At 36.6% G+C, this 25,655-nt stretch overlaps 1 protein-coding gene across 1 annotated transcript in view; it reads left to right on the forward strand.

Annotated features, from left to right (window-relative positions):
• Window positions 1–25,655, forward strand: part of PREX2 (phosphatidylinositol-3,4,5-trisphosphate dependent Rac exchange factor 2) — a gene marked incomplete at its 5' end in the record, with an annotated part of 168,845 nt that overhangs the window by 103,501 nt on the left and 39,689 nt on the right. The window contains 10 exons of the mRNA XM_082303291.1: window positions 902–1,081; window positions 3,819–3,913; window positions 5,837–5,919; window positions 6,251–6,341; window positions 7,557–7,685; window positions 12,622–12,663; window positions 15,247–15,464; window positions 18,104–18,206; window positions 19,733–19,876; window positions 23,884–23,998. Of these exons, the coding sequence (XP_082159417.1) occupies window positions 902–1,081; window positions 3,819–3,913; window positions 5,837–5,919; window positions 6,251–6,341; window positions 7,557–7,685; window positions 12,622–12,663; window positions 15,247–15,464; window positions 18,104–18,206; window positions 19,733–19,876; window positions 23,884–23,998 (1,200 nt within the window). The remainder of the gene's footprint in view (window positions 1–901; window positions 1,082–3,818; window positions 3,914–5,836; window positions 5,920–6,250; window positions 6,342–7,556; window positions 7,686–12,621; window positions 12,664–15,246; window positions 15,465–18,103; window positions 18,207–19,732; window positions 19,877–23,883; window positions 23,999–25,655) is intronic.

Raw genomic sequence — 25,655 nt, forward strand, 5'->3', positions numbered from 1 at the left:
GACAGCTCCTTCAATAAACCCTGCTACTATATCTAACTAGTTTAAGGGGGGAAAAAAGCTTAGTTCAGTCTCAGGATCCTGATTTCAGGTAATTAGCAGGTAGTTTTTGCAAGAAAAATGCTGCTTTTGAAATCCAAATCCTAATTTGAAAATGTGGTTTTAATGGACTGTTTGAGCAATAGGAATTAAAGGACAATTGCCCATTACTTCTGTTCTGATCTTGAAAATAAATTAGAACATCTCAGTATGAATTAATCACCCAAGAATAGGAAATTTTTGCTGCCAGTATTTGTGCATGTTCTAAAAGTAGCAATCTGCACTGTTCTCTCTTCTTGGCTGGATGTCACTTTTGTGCTCATCACAGACGTTTGTATATTAATCATCAGTTTTACTAGTGACAATGGCGTAGACACTTTGAATGTCAGGAAGTACACAGAGATGTTAATAAAGATCTTTAAAATGCCCTAGTAGAATACTTTGTGATGCACACTGGCATGTCTTGTACAGCAGTAACTGGGAAAATACATGCTTTTCACAGACATACAGTTTCTTTGGTTTGTTTTCTTGATTTGTGCTGAGAAGTACAGGATTCATGTGTAAAAATAGTTATGTTAATATGCAGTTTGACCCCAAGTGTCCAAGAATGTGCTGTATTTCTTCTCCAGCAGGAATCATTGCTTTCATACATGATTATTTGGTAAGGTTAATGGGTTTCACTGTTAGACTATTTAACAACAGAATGTGTCACTTCCTTTCCTTGTTTCAAATAGATATTGACTGAATTAAGATATTCCCTTCACATACTATATAATAATAGTTGGAGGATAGTGATGAGAAATGTTATCCTGTTGCTAGCTCACTTTCGAAAAACATGAATTTGCCTTTTATTTTTGTTTCACAGCCTTCTTTCTTCAATAACATATTCTCCCAAATCAGAACGTAAAACGCCTGAGCCTTTAATACCAGCAGACGGTGATAATGAAAAGGGTGAAAGGAATGGGAAGAAAGTCTGTTTCAGTGTAACAGGTGATGAACAAGAAGATTCTGGCCATGATACCATCAGTAACAGGGATTCTTACAGGTAACTTTATTAATAATATTTTTATTTTTCAACTGAATCAAATATGGAAGTTTGTAGACTATCAAGTGGTTATGAAGACTGTTAGTATGTGATGATTCTGATATTACTAATGGAGGAATAACTAGCCTCAAGATGTGTAAAATAAAGTCTTATGAGTACAGATTAGTTATTAGATCTTGATTGCCCAAACCTGCATAGGATATCACAACCAGAGATGTAAAATTTTACTTCAGATTACCTGTCTTATAAAAGCCAGAAATAACTTCTCATATTAGGTCTCCAACAACAAACCAAACATCTACCATGGAAAGCAAGATGATAGAGCCACCATTCTTCCTGATCTAAAGAAAAATATACTGTTTATCAACATATATTCCTCACCTGCTTTCACTCTAAATGCTGTAGCATCAACTCACCTCTAGAATTTGTAATGCATCATGTTTACTGTGAAGGAGAATACGAAGAATTTTGAAAAGGAAGGAGGAATTATAGCAAGTATAGTTCTTATATAGATTATACTGCCTTACTGAGAGAGAATTGGTTAACTACATATGGTATAAAAACTAAATTTAAATTTTAGCTGCAAGTAAAATGAGGGTTCATTATTTGTTCAGTATCATAGTTCATTATTATGCTCAGGAATTAGAATCTCAGTAGGTTCATCATTTTTCTACAGAACCCTGTGTTGATGAGATCTCTTTCCTAAGCTGTATTTGATTCTTGCAGCCTGGTAGATAGGAACTCTTCATCAGAGTAGAAAGAGAATCATACAGATATAAATGCAGAGATAATTTGCACAAATTAAGTTCATCTTGTTCTTACCATGGTGGACACACAAGCAAAGTTCTTGTTCCAGCAGAAGTGCATTTAGAGTTTCTTGCATGTTCATGATGTGTCAAACTGACTGTTCAGTAGCTGCTCCTCTGATGTGTGCTTGCCCCTGTTGGGAGGTTTCCCAGTTGGCACAGGATTTGTATATGGAGAAAGAAGGTGTGACGCAGGACATGAGCGTCTTTGTTAAAACATTTTCTTTATTCTGATTCCAGTCATTTATAGTCCATTCTGGCTGTGTAGGAATAATAAAACCTATGGTTCCATATGCAGAATAATCATATAACTTTTGCATTAAGGACAAGTGTTGGAGTGAGACTAGAATGTTTTGTTTCTTTGCTTAAATAATTATATTAGTCAATACTTAAAATCTCCAGCTCTCATAATGCCGCAGTGGCTATTACTGGAACTGTTTGGCTAATTTCAGCCGTAATAATGCTCTCATTTTGTGTAGGTTCTTCTTCTAAACTTTACAATACAGCACAATAATGCAGAATGATACAGCAAATACATCTAATCTGTTTCTCATTTTCCTGTGTTTTATTTTCTCATGCTTTGCACAACCCAGTTTTAATTAACCTTCATCTCCCCTTTGGAGACTTTAATAAGTGAATAGAGTTAGTTAGAACACATTTCTTAATATCCAGCCAGAAATTTTTAATACTCCTTGGGACTGTTCACCCCCTATTAGGAACATGATGTTACTGATGTCTTTTCATCTACTTAATGGTTATGATAGTAATTATGTCATATTGCTTCATTTAAAAGTTTAACTCATTCACTTACCTCGTTGACTGCAGGTCCAAAACATGTACCTTAGCCAGGAAAATCACTCTGCCTAAATTAGTGAAAAGTCACTTCTGTATCTACACAAATAAAGAAAACAAATAAGGAGCACATGTGTAACTGCAGCGTTATTTTAAGAATGGATATGTTAATCTTGGTGAATGGGTACACCCAAATCATAAAACAAGACCCATATCATTACGTGTAAGCATCCCTTAGGTACACTTTTACATTATCTTGCATTCGCTTGGGTTTTTAAGACTCCCTCTGCTGGATAATTTCTTAAGCATTTCCTGCACTGAAACAAATTATTTTCATATGGCTAAATAACTCTGAAGACTTTGAATTCGAGTAGGTCTTCATAGGATTTTTAGTACAAAAATCTGTTTTACTCTTGTTTTGTTGCAGGAGGAGGTATATTTCTTCATGTATTTTCTGTACAGAACAAATTGCTTTTGAGAGAAAAGAGCAGAAAAAAAATACAAATTTAAATCCCAAAACCTCCTTGTTAGACCAATGTGGGTGAAATTTCGTATGCATAGAAGTTTTGACCGAAGCTGCAGATGTAAATGTCTATACATCTCTAAAAAAATGAACAGCTGTAAGAGATGAGATCATGAACTATTTTGGCTGACAAGGAAAATAGTTTGTAATTTGAGTTTTGGTGCTACTCAAATGAATCAAATCTCTTGTAAACCCATTGTAAGACTCTGTTATGCAAGTTGTAAAGACTCAATGTTTGTATTAGCTATGGACCAGGAGAAAATGGGAAGTAGCTAAAACATTTGAGGCCACAGATTCAAAACTGCCACTCATGTAAGAAAAGTTGGTTGTTTTGCATTGAAAGTCTGTATTACTATTCTGGAAATACTTTTTCACAGGTAAGGTGAAAGGAGATAACTGAAGCATCTATTTTGGGAATCCAGTCTTCTGAGTCCTACCAGGATTGCAAATTAAATGAAAGCCTAAGCACAAGGATCTTTATTGTGTATAAAGAATTACACATCATCATTAAATTTAGAATGGGAAAAGGGAAAGAATTTCCATAACTTTTTTTTATGGAGCCTGTGTTAAAGGACATAGCTTTATTTATTTATTTATTTTGTGTTTTATTTTTAAGTGACTGCAACAGCAATAGGAACTCCATTGCCTCTTTCACCAGCATTTGTAGCAGTCAGTGCAGTTCTTATTTTCACAGTGATGAAATGGATTCAGGTATGTTTAGAAAATTCATTTATGAATCTGTCATCTCTTCCTTTTATTCAATTTTATTCTTTTCATTTGCCTGGCAGTTTTATTGTTTTTACTTTAAAAATTGCATCCTCCATAGTAATAGAAGTGCATAATTTTGCTTCTGCCTAGCTAGTGCTGCACTTAAGAATCCTTCTGTAAAAGACAGCCAACATTCCATTATCTCTGTGAATAGATTGTATTAGAGCTCCTGGAGTCACTGCTTTCCATGTCTTTCATGTCTTGACAGTGCATTGTGTTGCACAGGGTAAGGAGCATTTTAGGTGAGTGTGAAATGCTCTCCTAGCCTGTGTCAGCAGCTAGACAGCAGGATATGGCTGTGTATGTTTGTAGGAAGGAATGTGAGACCACATAGAAGCACATTCTTGTTTGTGCCATGACAAATTGGATTTAAGTAAATGCAGCTGCTAATAGGAATGGGATGGAATTTAACATGGAGAAGGAGGTCATATACTCAGGGACTTGTAATAAAAAATACTTGCTCTAAGCTGGGAGTTTATCATTTGGGGATGATTTAGGAAAAGAAAAATCTGAGCATGAATATGACCCACCAGTGAGGATTGACCATAGGGAAGGCAAACTTTTATTGCTTGTTGTACCAGGAGAGATATTTTCTGTTGGAACACAAAAGTATTAAGACATTATGCAAGGTATCTGAGATACCTTGTGAATAATGAAGAGTAATGTGAATAAGACAGAATTCATTTCCAGAAATGATACATTCTTATAGAGCTAAGCAAAGACAGAGTAAACAATGAAGAACATAGTGAATTGTTGATAAAAGAGGAGACCCAGGGTCTGTATCTTCAGATAAAAATGAGCTGATATACTCTTGTGAAGCATCAAGCTGAAGTACCAGCTGAGGTGCCTAAAGAGTATGTCTTTGCTAGCCAAGCACAGATACAGTGCTTTAGATGACAAATACTGCTGCTCAGTGAAACTCACACTGTCTGGTGACTTAATTTTCACCTGGTTTCAAAGTTAACCTGGCTAGCTCCAGTTCAGGGCTCTTGGGCGCTGTGCTCTGTGGCAGTTAAAATCCTGTGAAGAGGTATAATGGTTGTAAGGACATCTAAAGGAGCTAAAAAAAATAGAGGAAAGAAAAGTGCTGTTAAAGTGTTTCACTGACATAAGAAAAATGAGTCTAGATTAACCTTGAATAAATTTGGATTATAAATTATCAAGTGGTTACTGCTTGTCTGTCACTTCAGCCTCAAGGAGGAGAACCATTTTTAAGCTCAGTATTTCAATATTTTTGAAAGTTCGTGGTGTTGTCTGAGAGAGCAAGTGCCTGGGCAGTGACCTAAGAGAGTCCTTCTCCTTTGCACTTTTCCTAGGAAATGATGTGGTATGTGCTTCTGAAAGCTTCATATCAAATACAGGATTTGGATGCTGTGTTTTTGCTGAATTACTAAAATCTCAGAACTGTGTAGTTAGTAAGAACATTAAGACTGTGATTTATCTGTACGGTCCTTATAATTTTGGTGACTTTGTGGTCTGCTGCATTGGGTTTACACTACTTACCCATTTAGTCTGGAGTTTAGTATGTTCTCCAGAAGAGAAGAATTGTGTGTTCTGGTCACAGAATGGTAGAGGTTTGAAGGGACCTTTTGGGATGATCTGGTCTAGTCCCCTCCTCAAGCAGGCTCATCTAGAGTAGGTCTTCCAGAACCATGACCAGTCGGGTTTTGAATATGGTCCTTTCTTTAAGAGCTATTTCTGTATTATCAAATGAGTAATAAATGCAAAATATGTAGGGAGAGCAGTTACTATAGTCCTGACAGTGTAAGCATCAGTCTGTGTGCAAAGCAGATTAGCTAAGATGCAAAGGTTTTGGAAAACATGCTGAAGCTTCTAAACAGTTTGTAATTTTAAAATATTTTTCAGGTGATGAGCTTCCCATAAGTGTTCGAATCTCCCATGATAAACAGGACAAGCTCCATAGTTGCTTGGAACATCTTTTTGGTCAAGTATGAGATTATTTTTTTTGGCTTTGATACTGATGTCTGTGTTTGAGCTAAGATGTCTTTAGAAAATACTTCTTTTTAATTTTGCTTCCCGGTGTTTATTGGGATGGCATGTATTTACTCATTTTCCCTCAGTTTTCTGTAAATAATCCAAAACTGCAAATTAAACAGGTCCTTAAGTTTAGTCCAAAGTTCTCTAGTTTGTTACTTTAACTAGAGCCATTAGGTAAGAAAGAATCCAAAGTCCCTTGTCAGTAGCCCACATTTCTTACAGAAAGAATTTCTAATTGTTGCTGTAGAAAACATCTTTCTCACAGAACCTTGATCCCAACAGGTCGATTCAATCGTCAATCTTTTGAAAGGACCAGCTGTGATGAGGGCCTTTGAGCAGACGAAATACTTCACACCGGGACGAGGCCTCCAAGGTAGCATTTAATTCGAGCTATGAGGATGGAAAGGCAGCCTGAAGGGTACATGGAAACGGCTGTCCACTCCTTGAGCTGGTGTTAAAGAACTGATTTTGCTTAATCTGGGTATATTCTGCAATAACTGATTGCTGAAGTTCGTGTTAAATAGATCTTAATTCTTAGTTGAAAACTGGCTTCTTGCATTTTATTGCATAATGTAGGAAAAAATTTCAAAGTCAACTAAATTGAAAACTCTGAATTGACTATTGTATTGCTGAGGTTTTTGAAGCAAGAAGCAGGTTTTTTTATATTTCAGGTGGTTTTAATACATTTTGTAACAACTACTGAAGCCATTCCTGATCGATTTTATGACTAATACCAGATTTTTATTATTTTTGTAGTTACATAATGTCTGAAGTTGATTTATAATTTGTGACTTATAGTCAAAGCAATATTTATGCCAAATATATAATTATGTAAGTATTACTGATTGCTTAAAAACAAATATCCTGTATGTAAATTCAGACACTCTACTATCACTTGTATGTTTGCTTAAGTCTAAGGGTATATATAGGCATCTGGTGGTAGTCATATGTGATAAAAAATAGAAAGGACTTCTTTCAGTAGACTGAGTTTAAAAAAAGAAAAAAGTTAAATGGGAAACAGAATGTTTTATTAATAACAATGGCAAGATATATTGATCCTACACATGCCTTTTGGCGAAGAATACAGATTTTAGGTGGCTAGAGGGTGGTTTTTATCCCAATTAAGAGGTTTTATGAAGCCTGAATTACTACCAGCTAAATGAATTTGCATGAAAGAGCTCTTTTCTTTTTTATTTTGTCTTTTATTTCTCTTCCTTTTTTTTTTGTGGATTTTTTTAGTTTGTTTTGGGTTGTTTTGTTTTGTTTTCAGTGAGTAATTTCGGTTTAAATTTAATTTTATGATTGAAACAATTTTGCCTGTAAAAGTTCCAGGGTCCCACTTGCCATGCACCTTCTGTGTTATGTACGCGGTTCAGAAAGAATCACGTTTCTCTCCTCACACTCTCGCACTCATGCTCTCCTTAGACTTAAGTAGGGAGCTTATGACTGTTAGACCTGTCACCGTAGCTTTAACTAGAGTTAAGTTGCTGGTTCCTTGATCAGTGAAAACATTTAGGAAAAAACAATGTCTTACTGTGGCTTTCTTAGGAGGCTTAAGCAAAAAAATACTATTTTTGTCCCTGCTTAGAGTTTCAGCAAGAGATGGAACCAAAGCTCAACTGTCCAAAGAGGCTACGACTCCACATTAAGCAAGACCCTTGGAACCTCCCCAGCAGTGTCCGGAGCCTTGCCCAGAATATCAGAAAATTTGTTGAAGGTTAGTAAGAACAACATGTTCATAAATAAGCACTTCATTAATGATACAGAGGGAAGGGGAGAGATACAACTGCTTCCTGCTGCTTCTAGGCAAGATCTGTGGAGGACAGTGTAGTCTACAGGACTTTTTTGTACTCCTAGTAACAAGGTTAGTGGAGTTTTATCTCAGCTGTCTTGTGCTTACCCTATTGGCTTTAGATGCTGCAGAGAAAATAGTCTCCTGACAACTGTAAACAAAAGAACCATGTGTTGTATGTGGTAGGTTATTTCAGTTGCTGCTGAAGTCCAGTGGGCTTGACTGATTTGTCACAGAAGTTCATGGGATTGATACACCAAAATGAGGCTTTTATTGAAATTAAACTATTTTTTTTTCACTGTCTTAACTGGAAAGATGAAGACTCTGCAGCTTTTGTTCTGTATCTTGGTCTTCTCTGTGCTTTTCTGGAGTCATTATGCCTCCTTCTGCTATAAAGCCATGGTTTTCACTTAATCCATCCCAGCTGATGCTATCACTCCTCCTCCTCTGCCTCCCTTCCACCACTGTATAAAAGTTACCAAGTACTCTGCTCCTCTTCACCACCAAGTGACAATGTGAGCTGAGGTTTTATGCTTTCTCCCCTTCTTCATAAGAAAGTTAACTGGCCTTTCCCCTTCAGAGTATCTTGCCTGTAATTTCTGCTTTATTTCCTGTGCTGCTTGATAAAGAAACAGAAATAATGAGTAAGATTATTTCTAAAAAAATGCTTGTACTAGGAGTCTACGTGGGAACAAAAACTTAGGTCTAGCTTTAAATGATTCGTGTGTGTGTTTAGCTTCTTCTGTTTGTGGGCTAATTTCCACGATGTCCCTTAAAGAAACTGTTAAATATCAGATCAGTGGGAAAGAACTCTGTGATAAGTTTTATTATGATGAACTTTCAAAAACCAGACAGCCAAAGCAAACAAACTCCTCCCTTTCTGAATTGGCATTTCTGAATTGAGATACATCGTATTTTCAGACCCTGGGTTAGAAAATTATAAAAACAACAACATAAATATCTCCTTCTTGGAGTCAAACAGGGTGGGTTGACTCTCCAATACTAAGAATACTTATTTTAGTTTAACGGTGGCTGTCACTGAGTGAAAAATTAATAAATAGTTTTGAATCCTTTTTTTTCTACAGGTCCTTCTTCAGCCTAAACCAAATCAGTTTCAAGTATTTATCAGTGTTTCTTTCAAAGTTGAGGAGGAATGGAAATGTGTCTTGAACAGTCCTTCCTTACCCCTTTTCAGAAGCTAAGCATACCAGACCATTTTCACGTAACTTGTTTGCCCAAGAAGAGAATTAGCAGACCTAACCCACTTTAACGTTGGTCATGTACCCTCAATACTGAGCTGAGATTATTCAAAGTTTTGTGGGAGAGTTCATCAAGGTCCAAATGACTTGCTGGCTCTCTGTAATATAAAAATTATTTTTTACTATACTCAGCTCAGTATTGAGACGCAACCAGCAGCTGGATTTTACTGAAATCAGATGAACAAGAAGCAGAGTTAATAATGTTTTTAACAGCTAAATTTTGCCTTTGCATCTTCATTTCTTGGTTTCTTCCTTCCTGTCTTGCCATCATACGTTGTGTTCACAGCTGGTCTGGATATCTAGGAGAACCACTAGTACTGCCCCGAGCTATTTATGGCTGAAAACCTAACACATGGTACAGAGAGTCATGTCCCCATTTCTTCTCTTATTCACCTGATTCAGGAAAAAACCCAAAAGATGCCACCTAATATGACTGTTTAGTTGGGCTTACGGGAACAAGTTGAGAAATGTTGTGGGGTTTTAGAAGAATCTTCCTGGGTTTTTTTAAGTGAAAGGCAGTATTTCAGTAATTGAGGAAAGCAGATATATTTTTCTCTTCTAAGAGGAAGTAGTCAAAGGAGACCACGGATTCAACTTCACTCACTGGGGGTGGGGGGGGGGGAGTGTAATTAAAACCTCCAGTTGTTATAAACATACATAAACATTATTGCTCAATGGTAAAGTAAGGATGAATACAATAAATTCATCTCCTTACTGAAAACTGACTCATTTTTCTTTTTATAAAAGTGTCACAGGATATTGTAATTTTTTATTCATTGTTCTGTTGCATTGCAGAATCTGTTAGATTAGATTGATTAGTGCATTAAAGCAGGAGACATGGCAGCCTCATAAAGATGAGATGTTTTAAGTCCTAGATACTAAGATTACTTTTATTTACTTTGTTTAATAAATATGAAGAAATGGGAAAACTCAGAATGCCTTGAGGATGACTGCTGTGGTCTGTCAGTTTTCTGTTTATTAGTGTTGGAATTGGGAGTACTATTAAAAAAATCCATGAAGCTTTGCACAGATTAAAAAAGAAACACAAAAAAAAAACCCAGAAAAAAACATAACCAAACCTTCCTTGACAGTAAAATTGAAATATAGCCAGAGATTGCTTTGTCTCATTTCATTTGCCTTACCAGATCATTAGAGAAAGAAAAAATTTCTATGGTTATGGTAAAAGGCAGCCCTAGAAGGCTAATCTAGTTGCTAGAATTGAAGTTTTCTGAAGTAGTATGCAGGTTCTAGGAGGATTTATCTGGAGCTAAGTAATTAAGAAAAGAATGAAGTTACTTCTTGGATTGACTGGGCCTAATAAATTGTTAACCCAGTAAAGCTAAAGATAAGTTGCTGGCACAGGCAGATCTTTGAAGGTGAAGTACCTGATTTTGGTGGAGAGAGCAGTAGTCAGGGCAGGAGTTGGACAGCCACCAAATAGAGGAAGAATAATGTAGGTACGTGATTGTGAATCTGTGTGGGATATATAACATGAGAATCAGAAAGCACAGGAGGAAAAGACTGGAGCAGGAACCAGAAAAATGAACGAGATGGATGGAAAGAAAGGGACTCAACAATTGAAGGGCGTAAACAAAGAGAAGGAGACATTTCTGTCGTTGCTTTTTCCCAAAGGAAAACTAGGTAAGATTATTGATCAAAAGAAGAGATGTTGTGGAGAAAGCCAGATTTCTAGCCAGCTAGTCATGTAACTATATGAGGAACTGCAGTTGTTCTTCTAGCACTGTAATTTTAAGTTTAAACAGGACATACGATGCAATTGAGAAAGTTCACATGTATTTTAATTTAAATTAGGAGTGAGGTGTGAAGGAGCCTTTCAGTTACTGAAGGTATAAAAAAAGTATGTCAATTTAAATCATAAACCATGCAGTGCAAAACCTCAGTCTTTTTGAAATATTTTCAGATGTGTAAAACAAAACAAAACTAAAACCTAGCCTTTCATGGCAAATACCAGAATAGCAGAATAACGTGTTTTTTTTAATAAAGTACAAAAGAATGTTTAAAAATAAAAGAACCTGAAAGCATCTTGCATTACAAATCAGAATCTAAGAGAAATTGCTAGGGAATTATTCTTTTCCATACAACATGTAGCAAGAAGGAGTGAGAACTTCCATAGCATTTTTTATTTGTTGAAAAGCAAGTGATTGACATCCAAGGTTCACATCTAACCCCAGGTAAGTAGACAAATAATCTAAAAACAGTCTTTTGCCTGTGGGTATATTTTGAAGCAGAAAATACTTACAGCAGTGATAAAAGAGAGTTGCAGTGTCCTGTTATTTCCCCATAAGCAGGAAATCATTATTTATAGATACCTCAAATTCTTTTAAATTCAGAGATCCAACAAATCTTACGTAAAACAAGCTGCAAGTAATAGCCTCGTTGTATCTAAGTTATTCAGAGAAAAGCTGCATTTCCCTACACTATATTTTCAGTTACCAAGTTATGTTTGGACTCCAAGATGCCAAGTTACTAATCTCTCAAAGTTGTTGTGGTTTTTTTTTCAAAAGACAGAAGGCTAAGGCAAAGACCTAGCACCAGGAATTTTCAGGAATAACTAGTAATTTAAAATGTCTGGGTGTTTGTATTTGAGACAATGTGGCAGTAGCAGTGTAGGGGGAAACACATCAAATTATCATTTTGTTCATATAGCCAATTTCAGCTCTGCTTGGGCACTGAGCAGGGCTTTGAATAGGACTGCAGAGAAACTTGGGGGTGTGAAAGAAGGTTTGGAAAGATGTGAAGGCATGTGGAGTAGTGTTGTGTAGTACCTGTAGGACACTGATGTAGCAGTACCTGTAGGACAACTGATGTGCTAAATGTTTGGCACTCTCTAAGGTTATGGGAGATTTTTAACCTGCAGTACCTGCAGCACTGGTTAACACATTTAAATCTGTGCTCTTGTACATAAAGTGCACTTCCTTCAGCCTGCCTGCAGCCTTTGGAAAGCAGCCCCCTCCAAGAAAAACATAAAAGGTGGTGGGGGGAAGTGTAAAGAGATACAAACCCACATGCTTGCCAGTGTAAATTAAGATTTTTAAAAAAAAATTGTACTTTTTTACTTCATAGATTGTTAAATGAAAATAAATTTTTGAAGCAAAATAAAACCCTGAAGGCTGGGAGTAAAGTGAAAATGTTGTTGTGTTTTGCCTAAATACTTTGGCCTACATTAAAATGAGGATAATTTGAGATTTTTCGGTATGAACAAAAGAGTACAAGAAAGGTAGAAGAAAGAATTGGGGTAGTGTGGGAATCAATGAAAGCTGGTCTTGTTTTTCAAAGTTTTGAGACTGGAATTCTTGCTCTGATCAGCTGGTACACAGGTACTCTGCGATAGTAGTTGCCTTTTCATGTGTCTTTTTCAGTGATGGTGCTTTTGATTATTATCAATTTTTATCAAGTTGTATGTACAATTAAAGTTGAAGTTGAGACTTGTTTTGTAGGTATGAGTTGTTTGTAGGTATGAATCGGGACTGCCTACAAGAAGTTGGAGTTAAGCTGGTATAAAATGAGAAACTGCAAATGCATTATGTTGATGAAAACACTTTTAACCATGACCTCAAAATATTTTCTTCTTTTTCTTTAAGAGGTGAAGGCACGAATACTCTTGGCACTTCTAGAATATACAGGTAATTTTGCTTGCTTTGGGAGGGAGAGAGCTGAATGTGGATGGTTTAAGTTCATTTTTGTTTTTGAACAGAAATACTGTGTTTACATTAAGGAGAAAAATCTCAGATATGGTAAAACCTGATAATCAGCAACTTCATCCCACTGTTTATAGTAAGGATTCCTGAAGAACACAATTCCAGATATTTTTAACAAACACTGCACTTTTTTTTTTTTTTTTTTTTTTTCCTTAATGCAAAATACCTTATCTGGTCATTTACTCTAGATCTTGGCAGATGAAGTAAGTACTAAAGACTCAGCTTTTGCACAGTGTCTCAGCTGCCTTTCTTCTTTGGGCGTTTTCTTATTTGCTGTTTTTCTTTTTATTCCCATCTGCTTCCAGATTTATGTTGCTATTTTAACCCATGTGTTTCCGTTATCTCTTTTTAGAGAATATTTAAATTCCTCCTTTCTGGAAGGACTCTGATTTTTCTCTGTATTCTGCTATCATGCCATAAGCATACAGCTTCAAAGGCATGAAATAGGGGCATGTGTCTGCGAAATAAATGTCAGTGAATCGGTATCTAAGAAATAGTATCTATGGCACAAGTTTCCCTACAGTTTGTATGTGTTCAAGTAGGCAGCTCATTATTTTAACAATCTTGCAGCACTACATGAATGCATTATTTCATTATTTTTGTTATGACACACAAGAACAATTTTATAAAGGGGAATATAACCTTTCTTTTGTCAGATTTCTTCAAAATATTAGAAAAGTTTTTGGTAATTCCTCAGTTATCCTAAAATAAGGAATGAGTTGAGAAAATATCTTAGACTTGATTTTTTAGAAGCAGTTTTCCCTATTTATGTTGTTTTGTAAGTTGGTATATTCTCTAGTTTATTTTGTATAAAAATATTTTTGTAAATGGACCCCAAAGTGCTCTTGTATTCAGTATCTGATGTTCAAGTAGTATTAAATGAGATTTAGAAATGTGTTTGAGACAATAGAGGGCTGCTTCAGAAGCAGGAAATACAGAGGAAGTCAGCTGCTGTTAGAGAGAAAGAGATAAAGTTCAGCAAAGTGAGGAAACAATGTGTGTTGGGCTTAAATCCTGAGCACTGCTGTAACACTGGAAAGTTTTTGACCATGGAGAAGCCAGTGGGATTTTTGAAGCTGGAGATGCGTGTAGTTTTAGAGATGAAAATTCTGTCTGTACTGGATTTGCACAACTTCAGAAAGACCGAGAGGTTGATTTGAATAGTCAAAAAAAAAAACAAAACCAAAACCAAAAAACTTCACGTTGAGTCACAGTGCATAAATAATAGTGATTTGACCATTTATGGAAAATATTCCCAAGGTTCTGAGAAACTGGCAAATAGAATAGATATGATAGCAAAAGAGTGTTCACTATTATCAATAGCTGAGGATAAGACTGAAGAAGATCTCAGAGGAAAATAGACAGAATGAGGTTACTTTGAGAAATATTTGGAGTCCAAAAAAGCACATTTTAAAATTTGGTAATAACTTTGTGAGTACCGAATAATTTCTGCTGACTTATCCAGTCATCAGAATTCTTGTCAGCTCCATAGGAAAGTTGGAAAAAGACCTAAGCCTCTTAGAGGCAGAGGAATCTAGTAGCAAAGACAAATATTTTAGGCTTTGGAAAGACCTCTGTATCACCTGATCTGCTTCTCTTGCTCTGAGAAAGATTAAGTCTACCTGTACCATTGTGATTGATGTTTGCTTAACAGCTTATAATGATAAAATTAGTTGAAGACCTTTAGAAAAGAGAAGAAGGAAGCACTGAATATTTATTGTCACAGTTTTGTTCTTTTTTGAGAATATGTTTCCCTTTCTAATTCTTTTGACCTTTAGCTAATCTAATGCCTGTGCCCTTCAGAATAAATTGGCAGGTTAGCTAGTTCCTAATTTAAATGAGCTGCTAATGTTCCATAGCCATCTACCTACAGACCAGTTGTGGAGTTTCTGACACCATAAATCTCTGCTGTTTCCTGGATATGTGATGCTGTTCTGTACTTATTTTATAGATTCATATTCATATATATTTTATTTGGATAGATTATGTTCTGGGAGCAATATTGGGCTTTCCAGCAGTCTTAATCAGCCCTCCCCAGCTGGTAGCTGTGGAGTCGACCAGATGACACAGTCATGTTAAGAGCTTCTGACTATCCTTGCTTTCTAGTGGAAGGTAAATTTTGTGGGCCCAGCTTGCTCTCACATTGCAGCAAAGAGATCTGACTCGCATCCGTTGTCCTGTGACATTAAAAGTACATAGAATTTCTGGCATGTACATTAAAATCTATGAGAGAAATGTACATTGTTTATGAAGAAATACTTTAAATTCCAGATTTTAATTATGTATAAATATGTAATTTTAGTATTAGAACATAATATTTTAAAGAGGAAAATGCCAGATTTGGTGGAGTACTGTTAACTAGGGATAACATTAGACTGTAAACTTTTAATCTGCTTGACATTAAAATGACGTGGGTTTTAGACAAAAAAAAAATTCCAGACTAATTTCTTTGCTGTTAACTAACCTGCTTAATTTTGCTTTTTCTCTTTTGGCTTTTGCACATCACAGATAGTGAGATACAACTGAGGCGAGACATGGTCTTCTGTCAGAGCCTGGTGGCCACAGTCTGCGCGTTTTCAGAGCAGCTAATGGTGGCTTTAAATCAGATGTTTGACAACAACAAAGAGTATGAAATGGAGACTCTGGAGGCCAGCAGAAGGTGGTTGGAGCAGATAGCCAGTGCGGGTCTTCTTCTTCACTTCCAGTCCCTGCTCTCTCCAAACCTGGTAAGACTCCTCATGTGTCATGCCTGGTCAGAGCCACTTTTCATTCCCTGAACCAGGGATGTGATTAAACAGTCTTAGATGTAAATCTGATTTCCTGTGACCTTTGCACTTAGCTTGGTACTTAGTTACCTGCTGTTTGGAAAAGGTGCAATTCACATAATTACAGGTTTGGGAAATGCTTGGTTATGATTTGGGAAATAGGTTGTCCATAAAGTATTCTGTTGGCTTGGAGTTAGCAGATAATGAGTTTACCCTTGACTCCCCATTGCTATTGTAGCTGTTCTCGGGGATTGAATGTAGTATTAGATGATAAGCAGAGCTTCATTTTGCAATAAGCAACAATACACGATAAGTAAAACACCTGTTTTAGTTAATTTTATCACCCTTCCCCCTAAAAAACTATAGGTCTGTAGTAGTTGAAGGAATAAACACGCTGGTCTGTTTTGCACCTGTCATATGGAAAATCCTTGTAGCCTTTCAGAGTAATTGGAAATCGCCTGTTTCTTCACAAGGCTTTGGCAAAGAGCCATGGCTTAAGAAACAATTAAAAATGGGACATGGCTTTGTAGTCCCTTAATCCTCAGTTATCCAAAGTGCTTCTTTAGCTATTTAAGATGCTTCTCACACTAGACTGGTTCCTGCTGACCAGAGGAACCGTTAAACAGTCTGCATAGCCTGCTTCATGACAGTCTTTACCTCTGGAGCTGTTCAGTAAAAATAAAACTTCATGTAAATAACAGATGATGTTCTTAGTATCAGAGGTGTTCTTTCCTCTCCTTGTCTGTCTCAGCAGCAAGTTGCTGACAAGTTGACATAAGAAACTTCAGAAGCAGAAGAAACCAATAAAAAGAAATGTATTTCTAAATTACAATCATAAAGTCTTAGTCTATGCTGTTGTTGGAGAGCACTGCCTTAAGCCAGTGTGACCAACTACCTCACAGGCAGTTGAGGTACATGGGTTTGCATGGGCCTGTCAGGACAGTGTGTGCAGCTTACAAACAGATAAAATCAGGGCCTCAGAGAAACAGGGGAACTCTTTATCCGCACGAGGGGCATGTGAAGAAGGCACTATCCAGGAAGCTTGGACTCAGTCTTAATGCTTTTTGACAATGTGTAGCACCAACATGTTTGGGTGGTGCAATACTTAGAGTACAAGAGTTAATTCCATTGGTGCCTGCCTTATGTTTTTCCATGTGCTTTGTGGTCATGTTATCACAAAGCAACTGTTGTCTTTACAGCACTGAATAATTATATATTTTCTTTCAAGATTGTAGTGATTTCCTTTGTAGTGAAAATGTGTGCTACGTACCTATTTTCACATTATCAGATATCAGCAGTATGCGTTCTCCAATTGAAAATAAAGTTCAGTCTTTTCTGTCTAAAAGTTCTTAACCAAGGGAAATGTATTTAAAGGCAGCTTTTTCAATACCTTCTCAGCACTATTTGGCTTACAAATGATCCATGTTATTTTAAACAAGGATATTTGAAGGAAGTTACACTCATTATGGCCAGAGTTCAGTAAAGAATGAGCAGTTGTGCAAGGGTTTCCCATGCTGCTCTATGGTATTCAGACTATTCTGCTGACAAAATCACTCTGTCCATAGACTTTATGAATTGAACCAGGAGACAAGATATTTCTAGCAGATTTGCTTTTCATAAGTACAAGGGGGGATGCTATTTCACCATATAGATCAGGGAAGATCATGGGGGTTTTTTGTTCTGTTCTATCATTCTCTGAAGTATAATTTATGGTCAATTTATGGGCAGCTCTTTATTATTCGTTGCCATTCTACTGTTTCAGTTCTTAGAGGGGGGAAAAATACATGCCTCAGATTTCCTTTTGGCTCTTGCTAATCTAAAGTGCCAGGCGAGGGCTTTGTAAAGAATAGAATTACTTTAAGTGATTATTGATTTTGGCTGTAATTGCTCTGCATATCTAACTCAACCATAATTTTAGATTACTGTTTTCCTTTTTAAAGATTCACTTAAGTGTCTTGAGAAATCCTGGATCTCTTTAACTATCTCTTTAGCTCAGGGGCACGCAAAGTGAGCTGTAGGTGAAAATCAGACTATTGGCACATCTATGTACTTGATTTGTGTCTAGACTTTCGTAGTTGAAGGTGCAAGTCACCCTGAGCTGTACTTTCTCTGAGCTTCTGGTTCAATTATTGGTGCTTAGAGTGGACACAATGAATTGTTATATGTTGCTCGTAAGTGAAGTCCTAAAGTTATGGAATTTTTAGAAGAAAATTGCTAAAAAGAAGAATATAGTTTTCACATTTCCCTTCTGTTGCTTTACAAGCTAGACAAGGTGCTAAACTCTGGTGTCTTACAGAATAATGACAGAATTATTTGATTAAAAGACATGAGAAATAATGGTAGCTATAAATTACCTGTTAATTTACTGTGTGAAGTGATAACATGAATTTTGATAATCTTTAGCTAGTAATGAAAGGGAAAGTGCCAATAGAAATGAAGATATTTACCTCATCTAGGAGTTAAATAGGTTATGCACTGCAGCAGTGAAATGTTGTGCAACATTCTGTAGTTAATTTTATGTCCTGCTCTCTTGTATTATTTCTGGTAGGGAAAACATCTGGCTGAAATGACCTTTCCAATTTTTATTTTGCCTTTTTTAGGCTGATGAGCAAGCTATGCTAGAAGATACATTGGTTGCATTGTTTGACTTGGAAAAAGTTACTTTCTATTTCAGACAATCAGAGCCAGAACCACTAGTTGCAAGTGAGTAATTATTATCTGGGCTTTACTGGTTTTGTAACATTTTTTATTCCTAGAACATCACCTCCCACAGGGAAATCTTGCATAATTTGGAATTATGGAGACTAAGTTAATGTATAGTTCTCCTGATATTCTTAGATGTCCTAAAATACAGCTATCACTGGTGACAATGCAGGATCATTATCTGACAATGTCGGTAACCTTGGGGGCAAAATTGTTTGCTTAGCCAAACTTTCCATTGGGAGTATGTGACTGCATCAGGAAAGTCCCTGAAAGACCCAGCTGTTATTGAAGAAACGTGTAAAAATAGCTTGAAGGTCTTGGTAGAGAAATGCACCGATATGAGATGGAGAAGCATAAACCCCATTTCATTTTGTCGTGTGAAAAATAAATAACTCTTTGAAGAGTTCGTTGAAAGGGCATGGCAGACACTATGAGGATGGCTTTAAAGTGGGCAAGAAGGTTGCTCTGAGACCTGCTGCTGCAGATCGTCAGGGTCCTGAACCCTTCCTCCCAAAACTCGCCCAACTCAGCAGGAAAGGACTGTCTTTGCGGTCTGCTGTTCATACCCTTTGCTCATTTTCAGCCATTCCTTTATTAATATGTGTTCAGCCAGTAGATATTTTCCTGAAGTGAACTTTGTTTCGTGAGCAAAAAGGCCTCATTTTTTTCCTGTCTCATAAGTCCCTTGGGAAGGGAGGAAAGCATGTCTGCTTCACATCAAGCCCTTCTGAAACAATTCCTTTGCTGGATTAAGACCACACGGGAGACAACTTCTGCAATAACCAAAACCAGAAGACACAAAGCTACTCCACAAAGCTGCCTGTGCTTGGGAGAATTCAGTAGCACAGGGCTGATAGGTAGGATTTAGCTTGTGTAAGGCTGTAGTTATTTTGGTTTGGTTCAAGTAAGGCCCCTGCTCAGAGTGTTTTAGAAAGAAGCCCTGCTACACTGGGTAACACCATGGAAATGCAGTTACAGGAAGGCCTCCTAATGGGGAGTTAATGCTGTACCTATGTCATGAACTGTTCATATTGCAGGAGCTTTCAACTGAGGTGTCTGTGCTAATAAACAGGAAGTCCATGTGTTCAAGGATTGTAATGAATTCTGCATTTTCTTTTGGTTTAAATGCTGCCACCACAGTCACTGACGATGCTTACAGTAGTCAAGAACTAGAAATTTTTTTTTTCAGTTATGATTCTGCATAATTAATAAGAGAAAAGAAGTCTTTTTCTTATTACCATAAGTTGTGAAAAATGTTCCTTTGGAATCTTTACCATTTAGGTACAATGTAATTTATGCAGACAGTAAAAACCCCTATGTAATAATAATACTAATGCAAGTCACTGTGTCTTGTTACTGTTTTCAACTTGGAGACTTATCTGTGGAAACAATGTGTAATGAAAAATACTGAATAGTGTGTCTGCAGTGATTGTTTTATCTAACTGCATGAATTTTGGGTGCAAGAGTTTCTGGAAAAGAACGTGTTGTTGTTTACAATCAAGTTGTAACACTGACTGTATTTTTAGATTTACCAATCACATACCAAGCAGAAGGAAGCCGGCAAACACTGAAGGTTTACTTCTACCTTGATGGTTACCATTTTGAGCAGCTTCCACAACGGCTGAAGAATGGAGGAGGATTTAAAATCCATCCAGTACTTTTTTCACAAGGTAACTTGAGGCTAAATTCCCCCTGCCCTGCTTTTTTCACATCATAGCTAACTCCCTTTAAACTCCCACTTATTTACTCTGATTTAAATAGTCTGTAGCTTTAACGGTACAATGCCTATATTTAAGTATTGTTTAATGTGGGCATTTATTGAGAACTTCGAATTAAAATGTAAATTGAAGAAATTATTATGTCTGTAATAAAAAATAGAGGCATGGGTATAAATTTCTAAGTTTATACCAGTTACAGGATTCCAACAGCAAAGAATGAATCTTCATTTTTGTTCTTTTTAGACATTAATGGACAATAGTCAGACCATGAAACTTGCCCTTAATAGCATTTTGCTTTTCAAATGCTATCGTAATCGTTTCTCATTACTTCATATTTGAGGACTAAATTGTTATCCCCCTGAGAATTCTGTCTCTTGAAAATGTTATGAAGAGTTAAATAACATTTTCAGACTTACGTAGTTATTGCTCTGCAAACATTACAAAGTGAGGAATGGTGGCGCTGATGCTCAGACTGTTCATGAATTACAGGCAGTCTGCATTAGCTGCAGTGTCATTACAGTCATCAGGAGCGTGAAGTTTGCTCCACTGAAATGGTGAATGTGAGCTGCTGATTGCCTTGAGCCGCCTTTGATTTCACAGGGAGCTGAAAATAACTCCATACCTTGTGAAAGGCTTCCAGGGTCTGTGTGGAATAGGCAGAAGCCAGGCATACAAATGAAGTTTTAGAGGGGAGCTTGGTCTCTGATAGACAAGGAGAATGTAAAAGGAAATAGGGCACAGAAACATAAATAAATAGCTGAACTTACTATAAAGGTAAAGCACACAATTTTTGTAAAAAATAAGGTCCTTGAAGTCTGATTTTTAAGCAAACTAATAAAGACTTCAGAGGATTTCTTTTGAACAGATTGATTTGAGTCATAGGGAAAAATGAGAGCACTAAGCAGGAGGCATGTTTCAGTACAATAGACAAAAAAGCGCTTGAGAGGGAACAGAAAGTACCTTGGTTCATCTGAATTCCTGGAAATACTATTTTTTTGAGATTGAGGAGGGCATTTGGTGTGCTACGGGATTTATTTTGGAAAAATTTTTCCACTTCTGTTTCCAAAAGTCCAAAATATTTGATTCTTAAGATAAGCATCTTTGTAGTCAGCTGAAGGAAAAGGGCAAGGATCCATTCAAGCATTTACATCCACTTAATATTTTTCAGTAGAATGGAAACTTTCTTCTTTTTTTATCTTATCAAATTTCTTCAATTTTCAAGGATCGTCCTCTAAAATAGTCCATTGGACTCCAAGAATAAGAAGTCCTGGATAAGAATTTAAATCCTAGTGTTTAAGTCATTATTTTAAGGGGTTTTTACCTCATTAATGAGTGGATTGGGATTCTACTTTTTGCTTCTTTCCAGTGAGGTTTGGCTGAGCTGCCATCAAACTAACTCAGTAGATTCCCATCTGTAACTGAAATTTATTAGCTACGAATGTAGAAATCTTATTTAAGTTTCTCCATGAAGTGAATTTTTGCTCCCGAATCTAACCATAGGTAAATCGTTTCCTGCCTAAAATACAATGGCTTATGATATTTTCAAATGGAACATTTAGAAAATCATGGTTTTGGAATACTTTGTCAAGGCATGGGTCAGTGCACATCAGTCTGTTTATCTCTGTGTTTCTCTATTCTGAGTGGCATAGCTCCATGCCTAAAATTGTAAGTATACATGTTTACAGGATTGGCACTAAAATTTTTTTTTAAGTTTTTTTGTTGCTTGCCCAGGCTACATTATCTATCCCTCCATTTGTGAAAACCAGTTTTGTTCAACCACATACCCAAGTGTGTATGCATTCAAAAGGAAGCTGGTTTGCAGGACCGTGGCTAAGGATGTTAAGATACTGCTATTGGCATTTAGATTTCTCTATCTCCTACATTAGGCTTAAGATCTCGGCAATGAATTTAATGACACTATTTAAAATTAAAGTTATATTTTTAAAAAATTGCTACTTAGTATCTTAATTATGTATGTTTTAAATTTTTTTTTAGTTTTTCATAGAGTCTTAGAATAACTCCTATTGGGACGGACCTCAGGAGATCTCTATTCCAACCTCCCACTCCTAGCAGCAACATCTGTGACATGAAATCAGGTTGCTTGGGTGTCTAAAAAGTAGGACCTTGCAAGCACCCAGGGACAGAAACTGTGCAACCTCTTGGGTAGCCTGTTACTCTGTTTAACTGCCCTAAAGGTGAAAAAGGAAAAAGTTTTTCTTTCTGTTGAGATGAAACGTGTCTTGTTTCAATTTATGTTGGTAGTCTTGTTATGCCAGCTTGTACTGTTGTGAAGAGCCTGGCTCTTTATGTGGCCCTGCACTTGGGTGTATCCACTGCTTGTCCCAGTTTGGTATTAGCTGAAAACCTGTCTTACCTCCTGCATGTCAGTGATAAACACACTGAACTGTAGAGATACCTGTGATGCTCTGCTTGTAGTGGGCCCCTGGGCAAACCATGTCCATTAGCTACTACCATTTGAGTCTACCCTCTCTTCCAGGTTGCTTTCCCAATCAGTTATTCTATGTCTTCAGACCATAATATCCTATCTTGGATCAAAGAATACCATAGAAGACATGTTTGTAAGGAAAGCTTCCTTACAAAAGAACTTTCTAATATATTGGGTAGAAAAATGTTAAACCCTTCAGAGAGGACAGGGACAAAGCACACAGCATGCGAGTCCCTGCCTGCACCTGTGAGCATGGCCCCACAGAGGCAGAACTGCGTGCTCCTCCCAGTCCTCACAGATGACTGAGTTTCCTGGTTGGATAATCTAATTGGATAAAACCAACTTCATGCCAGCAGAATAAACAGTAGGGATTATCAATTCTGTTTGTGTTAACATGCTGTTGTGAATGGAATTCAGTGGATATTTTTGTTTGAGCTTTCTTGTGTGACTTAGAACCAAAGAAGAATTAATTCTGACTGTTGAAACTTAATATTTTTCACACAGAGTAGAAGTACAAACTGTGAAAGCACAGAAGGGGAGTGCAATTTGCATGTTCTTTCACAATGAATGAATTATTTATTAACTGGTCATATTAAGCAGTACAAGCAGAATTAATATTCTGTGTGCAGCTGAAGCTGTAAGGCGGCAGCATGTTTCCATGAAAACTCTGCTTATGGCTTGCATTTTCTGATGGGGTGATGAATTCTTAGAATGTGTTTGGATTACTAAAGTGGCAGTGTTCCTAATTGTAAAGTCTTTCTTGCTTCTCCACAAAAAATCTTATTTCACCAAGAATTGGGGTTTATGTTATAATGTGGTTGACCTCTTAATGTGAAGATCTTTGTATTTCCAGTCCAAATTTTCATAAGAATTGCTTAAGTTTTTGTTTAGTTTCTGAGTTCTTGTAGCAATATTCATCCTTGGTTGGTGAAATGAATACAGCAAAGGTGGACACACCACATCCTTGAAAAGGAACTTCTAGGTCATTTTCAGAGATCCAGTGAAATTTGCTTTACTTGATGTAGAAGAAGGTACTCACATTATCAGTGGGTATAACTAGAGGAACCTCTAAGTAAGGTGCTCCACATCTCCCAAAATGAGGCTTCTTGAAAAGTTATTAGGTTTCCCTCTGTGAAAGTAGCTGTTACATTGATCCTTTATTTCCTCTACCCCAGCTCATTCTACTGTTTTCTTCCAGGATATATCAGAATTAAAACCCACATTTGCATTCACAAGGCAGGAATACTTTAATTAGAGAAAAGGAACTCACATTAGTGTTCTCCTTTATATTTTCCACAGGGCAAGAAATAAAATTTTTCTTGTAAATGAAATCTTAAAGAGAGATCTGTATGAATTTGATGACATATGGAAACAGCTCAGCAATTCACAGTAGGGTCACGGCCTCAAGGTTAAAGAGTAATTCACTTGTGTGTGAACAAAACTACAAAGAAGGCAATTACTAAATGTTTAATACTGATCTTTCTCTTTTCCGTTCTCCTTTCTCTTTTCACAGCATTGGAGAGCATGGAAGGATATTATTACAGAGACAGTGTCTCAGTGGAAGAATTTCAAGCTCAGATTAATGCTGCCTCACTAGAAAAGGTCAAGCAGTATAACCAGAAACTACGGTGGGTAATAAACCAACATTCCTGAAATTAGCTTACCAAGTTCTGCTTTTCAATTCAGTTTCTTTAAACATCTTTAAACTGAAATGTGTTATATGGTGGTTTGATTTTGGTTCGTGATTGAATGAGGTCCAAGATTCATGATTCTGACTTTCCTGATTTCTAAACTGTTAAGTTACTTTTTAAGAAATTGTTTTCTCCTGAAAACTTTAGCTGTAATTGCCTCCAGGTTGTTGTACTAACGCATAGAAAAAAGGGAATCTCTACTTGATCACAGGAGGAGTATCAGAATTGCTACACATTATGATCTGATTTTACAGACCATATTTACCTAACTTCTACAGAGTAGGACTTGAAAAATAATGTTCTTTTCCAGCTCTTTCACCCCACACCCCACCATACTAATGGGAATACAAACATATTTGGATACCTGCATCAGCATTGGCTATGGATTACAGAGTGCATACTTGCCCGTATATGTAGAAATTATGCAGCTGTGTATTTTGTTAAATATTTCATTAAGGAGTTGCACATAAAGACAGAATTTCTATTACACAAAATAATCTATTAGTTATGAAGTAAAGTAAGGAAAATGGGTACATAGATCACTCTTGTGTCTTACTGTGTCTGTGAAAAACACCTGTTTGAGTATTCTTACTTGCCACGTGAGTTGAAGAGTGCAAAGGACTGTGGTAAAATCACATGTATTCACTTCTAAAATTCTTTAATCAGATGGAAATGCTATCATTTCACTAGAAGGATTAGACAGTTTATAAAAGCAGCAGAGAAAAGGAGTTAAAAAAACTCAAGGACAGTGGAACAGGAGTTAAGAAAACTCAAGGAAAGTGGGGAAGGGGGAAGAAGATAAATGAGGGTCTTACTGCAATTCCTTCACCTGTTGGTCCTCTTTCTGGAAGATTTTCTTCATGGATCTTGCAAAACTATTTCTCTAATTTATTATTTAAGGAGTGGGATTTCTAGATTCTGTTTTAATCTAAGTATTGCTATAGCAAAAGTGATTTTAAAGCCAATTTTATTAAGTGAATATGATATATTTAATTTTTTTGTGTGACATCTCAGTGTGCTTGTATGTCAATGACAAATGTATTTATTTAGTCTGTTTTCCACCTTCTTACATTTGCTCTTCTTACTTGGGGAAAAAAGTGCCTCCTGAGTATTTATGTGACAAGGCTTATGTTGTAAATCAGTTTTACAGAGAACTTCGATCATGCCAGTATTTGGCCTAGATGAAGTCAGGTAATGTCAAAAAGAGATTCTATCAGTTAGACCAGGCAAGACTTTTTGTGTTGTTTTTTTCCTATGAATAGGACTAATTTAACCTCCCATGAAAATCCTTAAAATAAATTCTCCCTGACTCTATGCTCTAGTGTTCCTTGATCTTGCTTACCTCATGTGTTAGGTCCTCCATTCATTCTGTAGCTATAATGAGGGGCATTCCTCTTTACAGTGTTGTGACTCACAGCTCTGTTGAGTTGCTAAGCTCCAGCCTAGTTTTGCAAGAAGTTACTATGAAAAAGTTATCATTAACAAAAACTACCATGGGTATCTCTGGCAAGTCAGAAGAACAGGAAAAATTTTATTGTTTTTTTCAGCTCTCTAATGTCTGACTAGAACATTCAGTAATTTATTTGTTTGCTTT

Source organism: Coloeus monedula (genome assembly GCF_965178545.1).
Source record: "Coloeus monedula genome assembly, chromosome: 1".
Taxonomy (NCBI): domain Eukaryota; kingdom Metazoa; phylum Chordata; class Aves; order Passeriformes; family Corvidae; genus Coloeus; species Coloeus monedula.